General features: G+C 43.8%; 1 protein-coding gene and 1 long non-coding RNA gene across 2 annotated transcripts; one reads left to right on the top strand and one right to left on the bottom strand.

The window, feature by feature from the left end:
- The first annotated feature begins 5,368 nt into the window (after positions 1-5,368).
- Positions 5,369-6,845, top strand: LOC311057899. Its single transcript, XR_014602012.1, has 2 exons — positions 5,369-6,657; positions 6,714-6,845. It is a non-coding gene; the product is annotated as an uncharacterized lncRNA (long non-coding RNA).
- A 146-nt stretch (positions 6,846-6,991) lies between these two features.
- LOC311057897 (14-3-3 protein epsilon-like) lies at positions 6,992-20,724 on the bottom strand. The gene is made up of 6 exons (XM_084075049.1): positions 20,255-20,724; positions 12,699-12,898; positions 11,583-11,689; positions 10,814-11,020; positions 9,259-9,395; positions 6,992-7,523 (listed from the first exon to the last, which is right to left on the bottom strand). The coding sequence occupies exons 1-6, from the start codon at positions 20,316-20,318 to the stop codon at positions 7,444-7,446; spliced, it is 795 nt and encodes a 264-aa protein (XP_083931175.1). The 5' UTR covers positions 20,319-20,724; the 3' UTR covers positions 6,992-7,443.
- Positions 20,725-22,750: the final 2,026 nt, after the last annotated feature.

Below are 22,750 nucleotides of genomic sequence, written 5' to 3' on the forward strand. Positions count from 1 at the left end.
GGTCTGCTCCACGTTGGTCTGCTCCACGGACCGACACAGCATGAAGTGAGCAGATTCTAGTAAGACACTTCCTAAAGACGATGACACATATAGCCTACTCTTTGATCTATGTTTGAGAGAGAGAGAGGATGGCCTAGCCTCATAGGAAGCCACCGAACCACAGAGTCAGTCTCTCTCTCTCTCTCTCTTTTAGGAAGTGATTCTCTCTCTCTCTTTTTTTTAGGAAGTGATTCTCTCTCTCTCTCTCTCTCTTTTTTAGGAAGTGATTCTCTCTCTCTCTCTCTCTTTTAGGAAGTGATTCTCTCTCTCTCTCTCTCTTTTTTAGGAAGTGATTCTCTCTCTCTCTCTTTTTTAGGAAGTGATTCTCTCTCTCTCTCTCTCTCTCTCTCTCCCGTCTTTTTACACCTCTCCGGCTTAGTGTGGTGTGGTAGAGGAGGTCTCCCCGAACACGTGCGTATGTCAAAAGTGCTGACATGAAGAGCCGTCTCCTGTCCAGCGTCCAATTTGTAAATGCTTGCACTCCAGTGAACAGCATTTATACATTTAGATACATTCTTAAAGTTATTAAAACAGTTAAAAACATAATTAGATAGTTTTTCAATGGCTTCATTTGATAGCGGAACATAGCTTGTGCTTTGCTATGAGGTATCTTTTAAAGAAAAGGCAATAATATTAAGAATTGAAGACAAGCGTGGACATCATAGGTTGATTATAATGTGACTTGTGAACTGGTAATGAATTAGATCTGAAAATGTACGGCAGGGGAAAGCAAAAAAACAGCATCTTAATTCTAAAGTGCCATGGACATAAAAACATACAGTACATAAATCATGCACCACTTTTATTATTTTTTTAAAGAAAATCAAATCATGCTCCAGGACATCAGGTCCATGTAACTATCTTTATAAAAAGGTATGTTGTAGTCTACATTGTAGAGGTGAAATGTTGACTGCAGACCAAACATAACAAAGCTGTCCATTAGCAACATCTAGCGTCGTTTCACAGAAGTGCATTTAAACTAGAGAAAAAAAGTCTGATTATGACAAATTGAATTAAATTGTATTCAATTATTGAATACAAAATAAAACTGATATTAAAACGCGCTTTTTTTTTGGTGAATGTAATTAGGTGTAAATGAATGTCGTTTTAACAAAAACAAATACATGAAAACTTGTGACACTCTTAGGAAAAACGGTTGGTCATTCATTCAGCCAAGGGTTTTACTGACAAAGAAATACCAGATCTACTGTACAAGCTAACGTTCCGCACCGTACCCGGTAAATTCCCCGCACACACAAGGTGCGTCCACACATTGACGTCGAGTCGCCGGAATTTCCATCCACTCCCATGATATGGGGGAAAAAAAGGCCCTGATGCAACAGGTTGACCCGCCTGATGCACGTATCCGGGTTCCGCTACGGTCAACCATCACCCGGCAGTGATAGGCACCAACCAATAGGACAGATACGACCTGTGTTCACTCCACTGGGCGGGTTGGACACTTGTAGTTTTCTTGCAGGGGGAATGCAAGGCTGACAATCCAGAACAAACTTATTTCAATGAATGTAAACATTCTTATTTATTTACGCTTGTTTTCTTTCAACACCAAATCTCTTTGCCAAAAATAGCCGATCTACAAGCTCACAGCGTGTCGCGCTTCAGCCACGCTTCAGCCACGCTTCAGCCACGCTTCAGCCTGGGAATCTCAGATAGAGGCCCGTAAAGTCTTCTTGTCACTAGATTTTTTTAAATGGCTAGCCGGCCTGTAATTAATTTCGGTGTTTTTTTTTAAACGGCCGGCCTGGAATGGAGAGGCCTTTCTGGAATTGTCCCACAATTTCCCAGTGGCCAGCACGTCCCTGTGTTCTCCCCGTGCTGGGGTTCATTTGGTTAATGCTATTGATAATGTAATGGTGTTTTCATTTTGTCAAGGAGCACTGATGTTTTCATATCGCTGGATAATATGGATAATATCAATATTTTATATTTCACGTGCATAATGTTTTCATGTTGAATAGTGTTATTCCTCTGTCCTCACTTGTACAAATAGCATTAGTCAAAGAACTACACATCCACTAGTCAAAGAACTACACATCCACTAGTCAAAGAACTAAACATCCGGAACAAAAACGTCGCTGCTCAAAACCCCGGAAGATATCAAAGGAACGGACGGAAATGGCCGGAAGTGCTGCAAGGGGAAAAAGGTTTTATAAAGGGCTCTGCTTGAGCCTTCATTGACTTACTGATTTCAAAAGGGAGGGACGGACAGAGAGACAGACAGACAGACAGACAGACAGCCCTCAAGCCCTCGCGGACTTCAAGTAAACGAGCGCCTAAATTAGTGAGTCTGTAAGGGAGGGAGTGAGTAAACAACGTATACAGACCATTAGATTAGTTTTAACACCGAGAGCTATTGCACCTTAAAAGGGATAGTTCACCCAAAACAATGTTTTTCTATGGATTAGTCACCCCATGGAGACTTGAATTCATAGATATGTTTTAGTTTGTGGTGACTAATCCATAGAAAAACAGTCATTTAGGGAGTGAACTATCCCTTTAATGCTTTATGTCATGTACAACACAGCACTGATGTAATGAACAGTAGATACCAGCTGCTACGCTCACGCACCTTATTTCTAAATCTCATGTACATAATGTTAGGAAGGATATGCAGTGTGTAAATATGTAGATACGTCGTCATCCCTTTTTTTATTATCCCTTCTTTTCCTTCTCTTTCTGGAAACGACCAAAACACGGTGGAGCTTGTTGCACGAAAACAAATGTCACCCAGTGTTTTACACCTGTAAAACCTGTGATGTGGCAATAAAGACGGTTCTACTGCAGCTCAAGGGACATACATTGGTCTCCATAAGAACCTTATTTGGCTGAAATAAGGACTGGTGAGGGGGGGGGGGGGGGGGGGGGATTTGTCATGTTTTGTCCGTCAAACTTTCCTCTGATTTTCTATCCGTCCGGCTGTGGACCGACGTGCATGCACTGTACTTTAGCAAGAACTTTGGCAGTAGTGAGAAAAACATATCTACAAGCGTTGTAAGCTTGTAGATCTGCTATTTTCAATTAGCCTATGTATAAAATAGCTGAAGTGGTTAGTGTATGTTTTATAATATCAGAAGGGTCAGTGAAGGCACACGAGAAGCGCTCGTTTTGGTCGACAGCACAGCAATAAGCAGTCACACAAGATGCTCACAATGATATTGGTAGGAGGTCTCACACATTAACTCATTCACTGCCAATCAAGTCTTTTGACGTCTCTAAAAAAAAGAAATCTCGGCTCCTGTGTTTTACTAGGTTGACCCTCCAGAAAAATGCGATTATGCGATCACATAATTTACCGCATAATCAGCAAAATGGCGCATAATTATGCGGGGGTAACGTTTTTTCAAAAAGGCCGCATCGCATAATATGCAAATCACATCACATATTTCCGCATATTTCGCATATTGCCACATATTTCACAACTTTCCGCATATTTCGCAACTTCCCACAATTTCACTGCATAAATTTGCAAAAAAAACCTGCAAATATCATCGCAAAATCAAGGATTTTAGCCTGCATAATCTAGAGTTTTATCCCGCATAATCAAGAGTTTTATCCCGCATAATCAAGAGTTTTATCCCGCATAATCAAGAGTTTTATCCCGAATAATCTAGGATTTTTGCCCACGTTTTTCTGGAGGCTCTAAGTCTTTTGGCGAGTTTTCAACCGCGTATGACAAGCGAACGGGACGTCACAATGACATTATTTATTTTTTGTGCGGAAGCACAGTGAAACCCTCAGTGATTAGCAACCATCAGGGGATCCATCATACTGGAGATAAATATTCTGCTGTGACGACTTGAAAAGGTAAGAAAATGGCAAAAATCGCGTCAATCTGGGCTTTTTGGGCTATTTAGTGAATGGCAGTGAATGAGTTAAACATCAGGCGCATAGAAGACCAAAGCGAGTCGCAAGTTGGACTCCCTGTGCTATAAGGCAGTGGTTCTCAAATTTTCTCATGTCAAGGACCCCCAAATGGACACTTATTAGCCCGCGGACCCCCATTTGAAAAGATGAATTTTAAGGACCCCCAGTTTGACATGCATTAGGGCTACGGACCCCCATTTAATGGCATTTCTATCTCTGGGACCACAATTCATATCGTAAAATCAATGTTAACCTAACTCTGAGAGTGTACAAATGGAACCAAATGGACCCGTTAGGGTCCATTTGGTTCCATTTGTACACTCTCAGAGTTACAGACCCTTAAGGGTCCATTTGGTTCCTGTCCATCATTTAGCTGGGGACCCCCTGGAACCCCCTCAAGTACCCCTGGGGGTCCCCGGACCCCACTTTGAGAACCAATGCTAAAAGGGGAGAAAAAAAGGACATCTTGTACTCGGGTCGTTTCGGTTTCTTTTTTATTTATTTATTTATTTATTATTATTATTATTATTATTATTATTATTTGAAGTTTAATGTTAATTCCATGCTGTGTTTTCAGTGAGAATACAGATGGTTTGGTGTGTGTGTGTGTGTGTGTGTGTGTGTGTGTGTGTGTGTGTGTGTGTGTGTGTGTGTGTGTGTGTGTGTGTGTGTGTGTGTGTGTGTGTGTTTGCATGTATGTATGTGTATTACATATGTGCGTACGTACATAATTATGTAAATATGTACTGTATGTATGTATGTATGTATGTATGCATGTGGCTCCGGTCAGAATATCCAGTAGTATAAATCAGATTCACATTATTACACATACTGAATGCAAGAAGAGAGAGAGACAGAGACAGAGAGAGAGACAGAGACAGAGAGAGAGACGAGGAGGATAACAAATAAGGAAAGAGAGTATAAGATACAGCAGGCTTTGAATATTTTTTTCCCAAACACTTGTTTTGTTTTTTTTCTGTTTATAGTGCCATAGCAAAACGTTGCATTACGTTACAATCAGATGTCCCACCGTTGCCTAGGAGATTAAAGTATAACACAGTAAAACACTCCACTAGGGGGCGGGCGTGTCCAACACAACGGTTTTTCCTTTGTTAACACATTCGAACCAGGAAAGCATCTGTGTCATTTTAGACAGGGACGTGCACAGATAGACTCTAGGTGGTGCTAGAGCACCTGCCCTTTGCCCTCTTGACCAGAAGTGCCCTTTTTCAGTTTACAGCAGGGGTCATCAACAGGGGGTCCTCAGAGTTACTACAGGGGGTCCGCCAAATCTTTATGTGATATTTTTCTTTTTACCATAACCACTCGAAACCTAGCATCCCTTTTCTGAGGAGAACTTTAGCCAAAAATAGCCGATCTACAAGCCCACAACGCCTCGCAGCGCGAGGCGTTGTGGGCTTGTAGATCGGCTATTTTTGGCAAAGAGGTATAGGTGTAGAGGGAAAAAAGAGCAGACCAAGTCAACAAAAAATAAGTGTAATTTAATTGAGCACCTGCCCCTCAAAATGTCTGTGCACACCACTGGAGCTTGTAAATCTGTTATTTTTGAAAAATGTTGAACATCTGTGCATTTTTAACTCAAATCTTTGCTTCTATGGACATGGATCTCCAAGGATCTCTTCTCTTCCTCTCATATAAAAGGCTGTTCTGTTGGACATGCCCCCCCCCCCCCCCCCCCCCCCCTAGTTAACTCTGAGAACAAGCGGTACAACTGGAACCAAATCCATTTCTTTGGGTCCATTTTGAACGCCGTCCACAGAGTGAAATGAAGACTAAAAGGTTCTTATTTTACAGTGTACTCTGTCCAGGTGTGGACGCATGTCCAGGTGTGGACGCCAGTGGAGGTCAGGGAGAGGGGGGGGGGGGGCGTTCTTGTCGTTTCACAAAACAAAGACCTATGGGAAGAGTAGGGGGGAGGGGGGGGGGGGAGGGAGGGGGGGGGCAGAGAAAAAAACGGAGATCCACAACAAAAATAAAGACAAAAAAAACACGTCCCTTTTTTCGCCTTCACATCATCACCGCTACCATTCCCCAGAAATGTGCTCAAACTGAATTATTTTTGGAACATAAGCTCTATTACAGGGCCGTGCCGCGCACCCAGAACCATAACTATTAACCCATTAAGACCTGAGGCCATTCTTAAAAGATTTTTCAAAAATAGCAGATCTACAAGCTCATAGCGCGGCACTCGGTGCCACGCTATGAGCTTGTAGATCTGCTATTTTTGAATAGCCCAAAGAAATCTAAAGTGACACAGGTGCGTTCCAGGTCTTAATGGGTTACTGACGGCCAATCAAAATGCATCCAAATTCACAGGCCGCGCCCACGTTCGACGTTTGCGTTTACAGAAAACGATCGTGTGTGCGATCAGCGGATCGGACGCTTACGTTGTCATGGTTACGGTCACGTAGTTATCGTTATTAACGGTTATCGCGCGCGGCGTTTCGAGCGGCCCTGTAGACGCATGGCAAAGGTAGACTGACAGGTAAACGCGTGTGGACACGCCCACACCAAAACAACAACAAACAAACAAACAAACAAACAAACAAACAAAAGTTTGACAGAAAAGTCCTTTAAAAATATATAAACTACCTCTTCCATTGTGGGTGTGCACGAGTGAGCGAGTGTGTGTGTGTGTGTATGTGTGTGTGTGTGTGTGTGTGTGTGTGTGTGTGTGTGTGTGTGTGTGTGTGTGTGTGTGTGTGTGTGTGTGTGTGTGTGTGTGTGTGTGTGTGTGTGTGTGTGTGTGTGTGTGTGTGTGTCTCAAGTATACTTGGCAACAGATAACGGCTAAGTTCAAGCCAACAACAGTAAACTAAATGACGTGGATCTACAGATCAGATATGTCAGGGGTTGCAGCTGGAGTTGGAAATGGTTAATTTTACACCCAGGGACAGATTTATACAAAAAAAACACTCCACCCCCCCCTCTTCCTGCACCGGAGAAAATCCTTAGCGCTACTTTCACTCTCAGAACAGTAACATTCTGTGTTAATGTAACTATGAGAGCGTAACACATGGAACCAAATGGACCCTTACAGGTCTGTAACTCTGAGAGTGTTCACATGGAACCAAATGGAGTAATGGACCCTTACGGGTCCATTTGGTTCCATGTGTACACTCTCAGAGTTAGAGTTTTAGTCGGTGCAGTTTTGCAAAAGAGGGCAACACCAGAAAAACCATAAAACGAAAAAACAAGAAGGAGAAAAGAAGGAAAAAAGAAAGAAAGAAAGAAAGAAAGAAAAAAAGAAAAGAAAAGATGGATGAATGAGCAGTTAAAGGAAAGAAGGAAGACAGACAGAGGACACGTCAAATGGAGTGAGTGTTGGATTCTAAAAAAGATAGAGAGAGAGAGAGACAGAGAGAGAGAGAGAGAGAGAGAGAGAGACAGAGAGAAAGAGAGAGAGAGAGAGAGAGAGAGACAGAGAGGGGGGGGCGGGCGGGCGCAGGAAGTGATGCAGAGGAAGGGGTTGGTCTTGGCGGACAGGAAGGGGAGGGGTCACTGGGCGGCGGCGGTTTCCTCTTCAGGTTCTTGCGGCGCAGCAGCGGGCTCTTTGCTCGGCTGTTCTTCACCTGAAGCTGAGGACAGAGAGACATGAGGACAGAGAGACACAGTACGTTTTAAAGGTGTGGTACGCGATATGTTTGTCAAAATAAGTGTTTACACTTGATTTTATTACCTTAGTAAACCTTTTAATAAACACTGGCCCTCATTTATCAACGCAGATTATAAACCGGCGTATATTTTTCCATATATTCGGCCGTGCACCAACGTCAAAGTCACATTTATCAACACATCCTACACAGCTGATCCGAGCTTACACTTGGTCCCAGCATTGATAAATGTCACGGCTGAAACGAGCGTCATTTAAATAACACGCCCTTAAAATATTCTCACCAACGCCCCGATTTTACGACATGAAGACGAACCAGAATACGACCAAAGACATGAAAAGCCAATAAGAAATAGTTTTGCCTCGCCACACACGCACACGCCCCTCTCTCTCTCTCTCTCTCTCTCGCTCTCTCTCTCACACACACACACACACACACATGCGCCTGCCCAACTTCGTCTTTCCGTAGTGTAGCGGTACATGAGACTCGGGCGGAATGTAGTGATTCCGTGCCGCCACGTTAATACTGGAGCGTCAGGTTTATATCCTTAACCCAGCCAGGTTGTGTAGCCTACATAACTCTCTATGACATAACTCCATAACATAGGACAAGCTACTGTAAGTTTGTAGACCTCACTGTCCATGAAAAGGTGGCCGGGAGTCCCGACCGCGGGACTCCCGGCGCAAAAGCGCTCGTATATTTTTGAAAATAGCAGATCTACAAGCTCACAACGCGTCGCGATGCAACGCTGGCTTGTGAGCTTGTAGATCTGCTATTTTCAATACAGACAGATCTACAATCTTATCTGAATGACTGTTAAAGCAGTTTGTTTAAATTACTTTATAAAATGATATGTTTTCACAGCAATTATTTATTAGTGTAGATATACACATTTAGGAGTGGATTATGTGTCCAGATGCCTGTCAGACAGTCAGACAATGCTGCTCCGCAGCTCTAGGATGGAATAAACGGGTGCAGCCAACGTCAACAACTGGTCTCGACCAGACGTGAGATCTCAGCGTACGGTAGGATGAAGCCCACGTCAGGATATATTGATAAATGCTGAAAGGTGCGGTGATTACGCCGTACGCTCATTATTCGGTCTGCACCGCGTTGATAAATGAGGGCCACTATGTTTTAAAACACTAGTTTAAGACCCGCCCTCGCTGCGGGTTTCAGCCAATAGCATTAATTTCCGGTAGCATTTACCGGGACCGGATATAGAAAGATGGCGGCTTTCAAATTGCTGAAAAACAGGCTTCATTTACGGTCTGTGTGACGCTGTCCATATTTTACTGTCTATGAGACAGACAGACAGACAGAGACAGACAGACAGACAGAGACAGACAGACAGACAGACAGACAGACAGACAGACAGACAGAGACAGACAGACAGACAGACAGACAGACAGACAGACAGGCAGACACAGAGACAGACAGACAGACAGGCAGACAGACAGGCAGAGACAGACAGACAGACAGACAGACAGAGACAGACAGACAGACAGACAGGCAGAGACAGACAGACAGACAGACAGACAGACAGACAGACAGACAGGCAGACAGGCAGACAGGCAGACAGACAGGCAGACAGGCAGAGACAGACAGACAGACAGACAGACAGACAGACAGACAGACAGAGGCAGACAGACAGACAGACAGACAGACAGACAGACAGACAGACAGACAGACGTCTCACCATCTCCCTGCATGTCTGAGGTCCATAGTGTTAGGTTGTCACGTAGCAGCTGCATGATGAGTGTAGAGTCCTTGTAGCTCTCCTCACTTAGCGTGTCCAGCTCTGCGATGGCGTCGTCAAACGCTGCCTTCGCCAATCTGGAGACCAAGACACACAAAACGTTTTCACACATGAGTTTAGACACACCAGTCCATACATGGGCAACTAGCGGCCCACATGCGGCCCCCACCTTCACTTAATGCGGCCCGCAGGTTGATATGGTATTACTGATATATTATTGATTTCAGCTGTTATGATTCAAAACATGCAAACATGACCCGCTTTAATTACTTCAGTATTAGTAGCTTAATGACTAGCATTAAAATTCTATTGTCTTTTTTTATGTCCAATGAATTTGTATTTAAGTTCAAAAAGTTAACATAGGTATAACTAAATGCATTTGGAATTAAATAAAAATGTTACTTTTCAGGATTCCAATTGAAAAATAGCAAAAAAAAGAGGATTTCAATTCAAAAGTAGCAAAAATAGCAGATCTACAAGCTCAAAACGCTTGAGCTTGTAGATCGGCTATTTTTGCTACTTTTGTGTGACATAGAATGGCGAAGTACGGCATTCATTTACAAAAAAAGTTTAAATACAGCGATAAGAGGTTTCTGTACTCCTCTGGAGTGAGTGTGGAAATATAGTGGCCCTCTACATCGTCAAAGTTGACCACCCCTGCGCCAGTCACATGGACCAAGGGTTCCCAATCTTTAGCTCAAGATGCGTTTATAAAATATATAATAATATGTGGAGTTTGCATGTTCTCCCTGTGTCTCCTAGGGTAGTTAATACCCTCACAAAAAACATGCAGTAATCCTAGTCTCTATACTGCCTCCCCCTGGTCAGCCGGGGCGCCTGATGGAGGGGAAAGGGACTGGTTGGAATAACGTGTTCCTTCCACGAGCTACGTCCTACCAGGGAAACCCCTCCCCTGTCAGGTGACAAGAAGCTACGTGCTACCGGGGAAACCCCTCCCCTGTCAGGTGACAAGAAGCGGCTTGCTAGCTCTCCATGCATTGAAGGAGGCATGACCTTGGCCCCTAGGCTCTCCCTAGGCTGGCAGAGGGACTGTAGCACCCAGGATTACTTAGACAATTGGCACTGGGTGAACTTCGCAGCACTCAGTGCCGCCGCGTTTTTTTAAGTTCGCAGCACTCGGTGCCGCACTATGAGCTTGTAGATCTGCTATTTTTGAATGGCCCAAAGACATCTTAAAAATCACACCCTGTGTGAAGGTAGCGGCGCCTTTGATACATTTTGTCATCGATATGTGTTTATAATGTGTTTATAGCCACGTGTCATGTGATGCTTGACCAATCACTTTGTTGACGTGTCTGACCAATCAGAACGTTGACGGTGAACACGGACAAAGTCAGGTATAGAGCAGGATCCCCTCTATACCTTTATTTTGAATGGGTTAAAAACCGTCCAAAATAAAAGGTTCCAAAATCATTAGACTCCAGCGTCCAACCTGCATGTGTGGTGGTGCATGCACGGTGGTGTAGTGTCCTACCTGCATGCGCGGTCGGGTGAGTTGAGGATCTCGTAGTAGAACACGGAGAAGTTGAGCGCCAGGCCGAGGCGGATGGGATGCGTGGGGGGGAGCTCGATCATGGCGATGTCACTGGCGGCTTTGTACGCCACCAGACTGTTCTCCGCCGCCTCCTTCCTGTCGTTGCCCGTGGCGAACTCTGCCAGGTACCTGTGGTAGTCTCCCTTCCTGTTAAAATAATGTAATATAACACATTTAACATGATATAGCTCAATGATATAGCTAACATGATATATGTTAGCTATATCATTTCTGTTTTTACTTTTTTAAACGCTCTCAAACTTCTATTTCGAAGCACGGAATTTACTTTTAAGATATCGTTTGGATAGAATTGAGTTGTTTAACTTCATATATGTGGTCAATTTATCATGACAGAGCCTATTAAAAAATACAAATTCAGAGAACCGGCAGAGGCGGGCAGTGACACGCATTGTATCCGAATAAAGCAACCTATTTTCGGCATGGCCCCTTCTAAAGTCCCCCTGCGTCATATTGGCTGGAGATGGGGGGGAAAAGGAGCTGCTCATTGGCTGAAGGGGATTGAACTGCTGATTGGCTGAAGGGGTTGTCAGGCAACGGTACTAACTGTTTGACAACAGTTTTTTTCTTTTTTTGATCTCTGAACTTGCCAAGAATAACTGTACTTCCATGTACTGTTTCCATGTCTTTCTAAATAAAGTGCTTCAATCAATCAATCAATCAATCATTGAGTCAGTCTATGAATACGTACATTTTGTAGTAGAACACCTTGGACTCTCCCGTCTTAGCGGCTGGAATGAGGTGCTTGTCCAGAACGTCCAGAATGTCGTTGCAGATTGATTTGAGCTCGTTCTCCACCTGCAGAACACAGAGCCTGACGTAAATAAACCCATCAGGTGACCAGACATACGGAGACAAACGCATCCTCCACAATCCTACAAAAACAACACTGTCCCTTCAGCAGGGGTCCCCTGGGTCTGACGTCTGTCTCGCTGATCGAGCTCTGGGTCTGACGTCTGTCTCGCTGATCGAGCTCTGGGTCTGACGTCTCTCTCGCTGATCGAGCTCTGGGTCGATAGCGGCGTTATTCACTGACCTCAACCTGACATCAACCACAGCCTAACAACACAGGTTTGCACACAAAGCCAATTGTGTCCTAACGACACAATCTGTGCCGACGTCAACCGTCGCCTAAAAACGCAGATGTGCGCTGATGTGGGGTTTAGGCATACGTCCATATTTGGGCACAGTCGACCCCAACAATAGCGGAGGAATAGAGGAGAACGATAAAATGGAAAAGTAGCTGATCTACATGCTCACAATGTCGTGACCGTTTGTCTGTATGTGTGTCTGTACTGTGTGTGTGTGTGTGTGTGTGTGTGTGTGTGTCTGTACTGTGTGTGTGTGTGTGTGTGTGTGTGTGTGTGTGTGTGTGTGTGTGTGTGTGTGTGTGTGTGTGTGTGTGTGTGTGTGTGTGTGTGTGTGTGTGTGTGTGTGTGTGTGTGTGTGTGTGTGTGTGTGTGTGTGTGTGTGTGTGTGTGTGTGTGTGTGTGTGTGTGTGTGTGTGTGTGTGTGTGTGTGTGTCTGTACTGTGTGTGTGTGTGTGTGTGTGTACCGTTTGTCTGTACTCTGTGTGTCTGTATGGTGTGTCTCACCGTTTGTCTGTACTGTGTGTGTGTGTGTGTGTACCGTTTGTCTGTACTCTGTGTGTCTGTATGGTGTGTCTCACCGTTTGTCTGTACTCTGTGTGTCTGTACTGTGTGTGTGTGTGTGTGTCTGTATGGTGTGTCTCACCGTTTGTCTGTACTCTGTGTGTCTGTACTGTGTGTGTGTGTGTGTGTGTGTGTGTCTGTATGGTGTGTCTCACCGTTTGTCTGTACTCTCGGATCATCTTCAGTTTGTCCTCTCCTCCCTTGCTCTCCTCCTTCTGCTCCAGACTGCTGATGATCCTCCACGATGCTCTCCTCGCTCCTATCACGTTCTTATAGGCCACGGACAGCAGGTTCCTCTCCTCTACGGTCAACTCCATGTCCATACCCGCTACCTGCTTCATGGACTCTACCATCTCTGTGTGGGGGGAGAGAGAGAGAGAGAGTCAGCTCCATGTCCATACCCGCTACCTGCTTCATGGACTCTACCATCTCTGTGTGAGGGGGGGAGAGAGAGAGAGAGAGAGTCAGCTCCATGTCCATACCCGCAACCTGCTTCATGGACTCTACCATCTCTGTGTGAGGGGGAGAGAGAGAGAGAGAGAGAGAGAGAGAGAGAGTCAGCTCCATGTCCATACCCGCAACCTGCTTCATGGACTCTACCATCTCTGTGTGAGGGGGAGAGAGAGAGAGAGAGAGAGAGAGAGAGAGAGAGAGTCAACTCCATGTCCATACCCGCAACCTGCTTCATGGACTCTACCATCTCTGTGTGAGGGGGTGGAGAGAGAGAGGTTTGGTCATTTCAAACAAGATTCAAAATGTTCTTTAATTGATGCAAGACTAGAATGACTTCTATTTTTTTTCTTAATCTAAAATTTTATCCCACGATTTTGTAACCCCATTTATTACACCCAGTGCCCTACACACTAATTGTCTATGTAATCCTGGGCACTACACTCCCTCTGCCAACCTAGGGAGGCCAGGGCCGAGCTCATGCCTCCTTCAGTGCATGAGAGCCAACTGACCTTCTTGTCACCTGACAGGGGAGAGTTTCCCTGGTTGGACGTAGCACGTGGAAGGAACACGTTATTCCAACCAGTTCCTTTCCCCTCCATCAGGCGCCCCGGCTGACCAGGGGGAGGCAGTATAGTGACCAGGATTACCACATGTTTGTGAGGGTATTAACTACCCTATAGGAGACACGGGGAGAACATGCAAACAACTTACATGTATGTCATATTACGGTATGTAAATATGTAAATCTTTACACCTAAAGATACAGTAGCCTAAGGAAAACTTGAGAGAATGTCATTTATCTTCATTATAGGACAGATTGAAAATAACTTTCTACTTGACGCTTAACCCCAGCATCCCCCATTCTGAGGGGAAACATTCGCCAAAAATAGCCGATCTACAAGCTCACAACGTGACACGTTGTGAGCTTGTAGATCAGCTATTTTTGATGAAGAGATTTGGTGTAGACTGAAAACGAACGCACCAAGTACAGTGCAACTCAGGTTCGTTTTACAAAGTCAAATATGATCAAAGTATTCCCCGGCACCCCTGGACCTTGAGAAACCCTGGTATAAACTATACATAAAACATACATTTCCTATATATCCACATATATGAACCTGAATATATCATATATGCAGCATATACTCTGCATAGAATTGCCCTATATTGGGGGGAAAATACATAATAAAAAAATATATATATACAAATTTGAAAAGATTGTCTGGCCGCCAATAATATCAAATCGACAGGGATTGTGGGCGGTCCTTTGACATAAAAAAAAATCACACCCTGTGTGAAGGTAGCGGCGCCTTTGATACATTTTGGCATCGATATGTGTTTATAATGTGTTTATAGCCACGTGTCACGTGAAGCTTGACCAATCACTTTGTTGACGGGTCTGACCAATCAGAACGTTGACGGTGAACACGGACAAAGTCAGGTATAGAGCAGGATCCGCTCTATACCTAAAGGTATAGAGCGGCTAGCGCCGCTAAAAGTCACACCCTGTGTGAAGTGAGTGGTGCCTTTGATGAGCCCCGTATTGAACCCCGTATTGATGTTGTCATCAATGTTCTGATTCTTAGATTAGAACATCTAAGGATTAGAACATGTTAGCTTGGCTAACATGTTCAATCAGCCAAGCTAACATGTCCAATGGTAGCTGGGCTGATGGCACTGATGTCACTTCAAAACATGTAAACAATGTTTCGAAGTGACGAAGTGATTTATAGGGCTCTATTCCGTCATGCGTCTCGCTAGCCAATCAAAGCACACCCTTTCAACATATTGTCACGTGTCACGTGATGCTTGACCAATGTTAGCTTGGTGGACACACGGACATACAGACATACGGACACACAGACAAAGCCATGTATAGGAGTGGTTGCCTTCGGCACCACTCAAATATACATTGAGAACCACTGGTGCAGAGCGTGCGGTTACACAGCAGCCTTTAAGTCACACATGGGCAAATGGCGGCCCCGGGGGCCACACGTGGCCCCCGCCTTCACTTAATGGGGCCCACCAGGCTAATATCGGAATACCGATATATTATTGATTCCAGCTGTTACAATTCGCACTGCGATGCGTTTTGAGCTTGTAGATCGACTATTTTTGATACTTTTGTGTGATTCATAGAACGGCTGTGACAGTATACGCAACGTGTCCCTCTGGAGTGAGTGTGGAAATATAGTGGCCCTCTACATCAGGGGTTCTCAAACATGTTTGGCTCAGGGCACCCCTGTAAATAATGTCTTCATCCATGGCACCCCTGAATTACATTGTTACTTACTTATAGGACCCTCCATTTATGTCATATTACGGTACTTAAAAATGTAAATATTTCCGCCTAAGATACAGTATGTCATGAGGAAAACTTGAGAGAATATGAATTTCCATAAGGGCAGGTTGAAAAGAATTCTATACTTGACGTTTAACCACTCTGGGTGGAACATTCATCAAAAATAGCCCATCTACAAGCTCACAACGCGATGCGTTGTGAGCTTGTAGATGGGCTATTTTTTGACAAAGAGATTTGGTGTAGGTCCAAAAGTGATATGGATCAATTCCAAATATTATCAAAACATTCTGAGGCACCCCTGGACTTGCATCACGGCACCCTAGGGTGCCAGGGCCCCCACTTTGAGAAAGCCTGCTCTACATCATCAGAGTTACATCACCCCTGCTGTAAGTTCACATACAGTACGGGATCATTTGAGGCCTACACACACACACACACACACACACACACACACACACACACACACACACACACACACACACACACACACACACACACACACACACACACACACACACACACACACACACACACACACACACACACAGCAGCCAATAGTGGACGTCCTTCCTTAAAAGCATTGCTGGCGAAACCCGACCCCTTAGGACTGCCAGTGTCCAGGGAGAGAGAGAGAGAGAGAGAGAGAGAGAGAGAGAGAGAGAGAGAGAGAGAGAGAGAGAGAGCGCTCTATGATGTCCGGCGGGCGTTCCCATCATCACTTAAGTGAATCCCTGAGGCTCTGGCTGCCTGCAGCACTCTAGCAAACTCAATGACCTTTTTAACCCCCTCTATCCAGGAACCAAGGATGCACCCAATACATTCGGCACCGAATCTATTCGGCGCCGAATATGGCAAAGAAAACATATTGGGTATTCGGACGAATCGTTTTAACGCTGAATGTCTATATGTATTTTATAACTGATCTCAATATGGACCCATAGTGATTATATGTTTAGCCATAATCATGTAGCTATCTATGAAATCTATGAAAAAGATTAATATGCAACACAATTGTGTGCAATGTAGTGGTGAGGGTCCCTGCTCAGTGTTGCAAGATGTACGATAATTATCGTATTTGTACGATCATTTTACCCTCTGTACAATGTACGATCAATAATCTGGCTGCCGATTTGGGATCGAATCCGGCTTTTCAAAATAAGTCAGATTTTTTTTTTTTTTTAAGACAAACAACTGAGAAATAAAACTTATTATTTTTTTATATATATATTACATATATATTTTTTATATATATATTTTTGGGTCAGTATCATATTAATGGCATTATACTGCTCACTCTGTCTGTACCTTGAGATGGTATGCAGGTGGGGCCCCCACCCACACGGTGGGGGTGTGGGGTGGGGAAATATGTTACCTTATATCCGAACCGGGCAAAGCAAAGGTGAAAGGTGACTGATTCAAAACAGTAAACAAACATGTCTTCCTCGGCAACTTCAGGTGCATCAAAGAGAAAGAAAAGGAAAATCTTAGGAAGAAACGTTGAAAAGCAAAGAGAAGCGATGGGCAGATTTCTACAAATGCACAAAAAAAAGGATGATTTAGTAGCGATTGCAATCGAACAAGAAGAGACCGCCCGCGATCAAACTGAGCCCCAAGCCGGGACCTAGCAACCCTGGCAACGAACCCGATGATCATGAACCCGAGGTCGAGTTGTTGTCCGACTCTGGAGAGGATGAAACTGAGAGGTTGGGGGGTGATTCAGGTCAAATTGAATTGGGTGATGCTCAGCGGGTCCGTAATGTACCGGTACCTGATATAGAACTGGGTGAAGAATATGAATTTGAGATGGAAAACCAGGAGGAGGGAGTTGATTCCGGTGAAATTGAAATTACAAGTGATGCCGATAAGCTGGTATGTTATTCATCAGATCCTGCGGAATGGCCACCAATTAATGACCGTTTGCGGGACTATATATGTTTAAACGAGCAAAGCCAAAACATGACAGGCGACTTTTCAAAGTCGGTTAGAAAGTTTGGAGTCTCAAGAAAGAGCACTTTTACAGGCGAATGCAAAATGACGAGATAAAACTCAGGGAATGGATGATATATTCGCCATCGACTGGGTGTGTCTATTGTTATTGCTGCAAGTTATTTGCCAAAAAAGAGACACAATTTACCACAGGTTACAGTGATTGGAAAAATGTCACAACTCGCTTAACAGAGCATGAAGGTTCACCAGAACACATCACTGCCGTCGTTGCACTGTCATCCCGTTGTAACGTTAATGCACGTATAGATTGCAGTCTAGCTAAGGGTCTGATGGCACAACAGGCATACTGGCGTAATATACTGAAACGTATAGTTGCCACTGTTAAGTATCTAGCTTCACGGGGGCTGGCTTTCCGTGGTGAAAACCAGACGCTCTTTTCTCCACAAAATGGGAACTTTTTGGGAGGCTTAGAACTCATAAGCCAGTTCGATCCATTACTGGCAGAGCATCTTGGCTTGTATATCTTGTAGCTCTGCCATTTTTGAAAACGTGTGCAAATCTTTGAATATATATATTTTTAAAGCGAACATTTGTCAAATATTTTGTTCCAGGGACATTCAGGAGCAAAGATTTGAGTTACAAATGTTCACTATAAATATATATATATATATTAAAAGATTTGTACAAAATGTTTCAAAAATAGCAAATATACAAGCTCATAGCGTGACACTCGGTGCCGCACTATGAGCTTTTAGATCTGCAATTTTTGTATAGCCAAAGTATAAAATAATGGTTAAAGTGGTTAAAATTTTAAATTACACAGATGTGTTCCCGGATTGAATGGGTTAATGGACATTGTAACAACCCCCTCCTCACAGGACCAAAAATGACCTTTATAATGTTTTTTTTTTAAACCGCTAATAAGACCATTACTACATCAAAAGTAACCAACAAACTATGAAAAGAAATGGTCAAACATTGTCAAATATTATCTTTTTTAAAAAAAAGTAAAAATAGCAGATCTAGAAGCTCACAACGCCTGTTGTGAGCTTGTAGATCTGCTATTTTCACAACACATCAGTGGAACCGAGTCAGACTAAATGTAGAACGCCTACAATTCCAAGTACTTCTTCAGGGTGGGGGGTTCCCAGTTCAAATATGATAATATAATTATTTTGGGGGGTCCCCAGATCAAATACGATAATATAATACAAATAATTGGGGGGTCCCCAGTTCAAATATGATTATTTAGGGGGGGGGGGGGGGGGGGTCCCCTGATCAAATATGATTATTTTAGGGGGGTCCCCCATTCAAATATGATTATTTAGGGGGTCCTCCGTTCAAATATGATTATTTAGGGGGTCCCCAGTTCTAATATGATTATTTTGGGGGTCCCCAATTCAAATATGATAATTTTAGGGGGTCCCCAGTTCAAATATCATAATTTTAGGGGGGGTCCCGTTCAAATATTTCTATTTTATGGGGTCCCAGGCTGAACGCTTAGAGAACCCCTGCATTAGGCCACAGAGCCTCATTATTCAGACTCAGATGTAGAAACGGGTTCATTTGGTTCATAATCCTCCTAAACTAACAATCATTTATCTGGGGGGGGCCTGTGGAGCCCACTAAAGGACGCTTGGGGGGGTCCGTGGACCCCACTTTGAGAACCTCTGGCGTACAGAAGGACCCCGCCTACCTACCAGCCTACCGCCGCATACAGCTCACTGTCTATGGAGAGGCTAAGCTAAGCTACGCTATGCTAAGCTAAGAGGCTAACTCTCCACCCGGGCCGACAGTCTAGTGGACAGCAGCGTGGCCGAGGAGGGAGGCTCACACCGCGGATACAACTCACAGCTGGAGTCGGGGTGTGTGTAGTGTAGTGTAGTGTGTGCGTGTCTCAGCAACAGACAACAATAACACTATAATAACACTTATATCAGTGGTGGGAAAAGTACTCAGTCTTTACTCAAGTAAAAGTATGAATAGTGCTATATAGAAATATACTCTGTTACAAGTGAAAGTCCAGAATTAAAAATTTAATCGAGTAAAAGTACTAAAATATTGGCATCAAAATGTGCTTGAAGTACCAAAAGTATAAGTACTCATTACGCAAAAAAAATCTGATTTTTTTTTCTGAAAATAGCAGATCTACAAGTTAGCGACACATTGTGAGGATTGTGAAAATTGCAGTGGGGTAAAAAGTAAAATATTTGCCTCTGAGATGTAGTGGAGTAGAAGTAAAAGTACTGAAATTATTGGAAATCTACTCCAGTGAAAGTAGCTCAGAATTGTACAGTACTTGAGTAAATATACTTAGTTACTTTACACAACTGCTTAATAATACATAATAAATAATACAAAGTGAGAAGCAGAATCATCACGTTGGTCCAAAATAAATCTGGACTGATAGCTCCTCCCCTCTTTCATACATGAATACACTATATTTATATCACATGTCACCCCATAAATCAATATCAATAACCTATTCATATTAATAACTAACTTGCACTACATTCTGTCCCTTTATAACGTTCAAACTGAGGCCAGAATAAACACGTTGTTAGAAGGAAAGCAAAGAGAAGCTCAGCTGCTGCTCATTGAAGCAGACATTCATTAATACATTCATTAATACATTAAATACATAAATACACTAATTATTCATCTTTCACTCCAAAAAAATAAAATCAATCCTCCGCCATTTTGACTCCAAATAAACCCCATCCATCCCTCCATGACCATGCACCTCCTCATCATCATCATGCTCCTCCGGTGGTTGAGTAGGAGGTGCTGCTGCTGCTGCTGCGGGGACAGAGGAGCAGGGGAACGGGGAGAGGAGAGGAGAGGACGGTCCTCAATCTCCTCTCCTCTCCCCGCTCCCCTGCTCCTCTGGCCCCGCAGAGGAGCAGCCCAGGGAGGGGTCCGGCTTGGCCGGGGGTCTGACCGGGCCGGAGGAGGACCACCACCACCACCAGGGGGGTCTTCTTACCGGGGGGGTGTGATGTGACTTACCGTCGTATCTCTCCGCCTGCTCGGCCAGCTTGGCCTGGTACACGGAGTGCTCTCTGTCCGCCATGGTGGGTCTGTCTGTCTGTCTGTCTGCTGCGCCGCGGTGCTTCTGTCTGTCTCTACGTTCAGTCCTCTGGTTGTTCCTCTCGCGTCCTCCCGGAGGGGGTTAGGGGTCTGCTATAGCGGGGTAGAGAGGCTGTTTGAGGCGGGCCTGGGGGAGACGCAGAGGGCTCGGTGCGGTGCGGCCTGGGGAGACGCAGAGGGCTCGGTGCGGTGCGGCCTGGGGAGACGCAGAGGGCTCGGTGCGGTGCGGCCTGGGGAGACGCAGAGGGCTCGGTGCGGTGCGGTGCGGTAGGGTGGGAGTAGGTGGGGTCGGGTAGGAACCAGAGGCTCTGGTAGGATCTACTAGGTTAGACAGACAGATCCTCTCCTTCCTTCCACCCGGTAGCAGTTTGTGTTGGTGGGGGGGTGAAACAAAGATGGCGGAGCGGAGGAGGGAGGGGAGGGAGGAAAGGAGAAACTCCATCCGGGAAAAGGGGACTCTTTGATTCCCAGGTGTTTCGCCCAGATGGGCGTTGCTTTGAGGTTAGGGAATAAGGAGGCAGTGGTTCCCAAACAGTGGGTTGCGGACCCGTTTTTTATGGGTCGCGACTCGCAAGTAAATATCCCTTTTTTTTTTACTTATTTAAAACACATTTCAAAAGATTTTCAAAAAAAAAATCCACACAATTATTCATAAAAAAACATCTAGATTCCATTAGATCGGCTATTTTGGGTCATATTTTCTGTAAATGAAGTCCACCATCACAACACCACACACCAGAGGCTCCAAGGATCATGTTCAACCCAGATTTGGCTCAACAAAGGGAATGAACTCGTTCTCATGCAATTCAACAAAAATGTGGAATGCCCGACCAAAAGGAGTAAAGGAATGTAAAACCCTCAGGGACGTGCTGGGCCCCTAATTCAGCCTGGGAATCTCAGATATATAATCTCAGGCCCGTAAATTGCGCGGCCAATGGCCTCGCACCGGATTTATTTTTTTTACTTAATTTAGGCCGTTTTTCACTTAATTTCGGCCGTTTTTTTTTAAACGGCCAGCCTGGTTGGCCTGGAATGGAGAGGCCTTTTTGGAATTGTCCCACATTTCCCAGTGGCCAGCACGTCCCTGAAAACCCTACTCACTTTCAAAACTGCCCTAAAGAATCACCTTCAGGAGGCTGCAATTTCAAACTGGCCCCTGTCAAAGTCTTAACCTACCCCCCCCCCCTCTCTTCTCTTTTTCTTTTGTACATATTTCTTATGTTTCATACCAGTAACCTGTAAGCTGATTGTATGACGTTCTGTATAGTAGTGTATATCTGTCTGTCTCTTATATGTCATCATGATTTGTGTGTGCGTGGGAACTCATTTTAAACAAGCTTAGTGCTTTATGAGCCTTCCAATTTAGTAGACCTTGTATTGGGAATTGTACTTCCATGTACTGTTTCTCATGTCTTACTAAATAAAGTACATCAATCAATCAAAGCTATAGGTTCACATGACACTCGTCTGTCACAAGCGTCATGGTGCTACTTGTTCCTAATTTTTGAATTTTTTACATTTACAACCCATACATGTACATACACATTCACATTTCAAATATAAAGTGCTGACCCCACGGTCATAGATGTAAGAAGTTGAAACGCTTGGGTCTAAGTACCCGTATTTTCCGTATTGTTCAATAAAAAGCATTTTTAATTCGATCGGCGGCCATTTTCCTTTTCTTTCTTTTTTTTGGGATAACATATCAGAGTGCAATACACCTCCCAACCGATAGGAGCAGGTAGTTGAAAGCATATGGAGAACATTCGGAGAAAATGGCCACCGATCGGATTAAAAAGCTTTTTATTGAACAATACAGAAGATACGGGTACTTAGACCCAGGCGTTTTAACTTGTTGGCTTTGGGGTCAGCATTTTATATTTGAAATCTGAACGTTTATGTAGATGTACAGGTCTAAGGACTTTTAAAAAATAAAGAAACAAAAAGAAACACTTGCTTTGCATACCATGTCTATAATGCCGTATAAACATACTTATAATAGCCTACATTTTAATCTGTATTATAACATTGTATAATTATAGGTATAAGAGCTCATAAATATTCATAATTCTTTATAACAATAATCATAACACATTATAAAGCATTCTATAATGACTGATAAGGTCTATAAATGCATTGTGATATGCATATAACACTCTATAATTACAGTTATAAGCACTCATAAGTACTCATAATGCAATCATAATACATTACAAACCAGTTCATAATGAAACTTTCTATGTTCATTCTCATAGTTGTAAGACATTAAAATCATCTTCTAATGCTTTATAATCACCATTAAAATGCATTGTAATCACTGTTAAAATGTCTTATACTGTCATTATAAGTCGCTATAAGTGGTCATGTGTTGCTTAGACACAATTAGTTGACCTTATGAGTCATTATAGAATGCTT

The sequence above is a fragment of the Gymnoscopelus microlampas genome (assembly GCF_963454915.1).
Source record: "Gymnoscopelus microlampas genome assembly, chromosome: 12".
Lineage (NCBI taxonomy): Eukaryota > Metazoa > Chordata > Actinopteri > Myctophiformes > Myctophidae > Gymnoscopelus > Gymnoscopelus microlampas.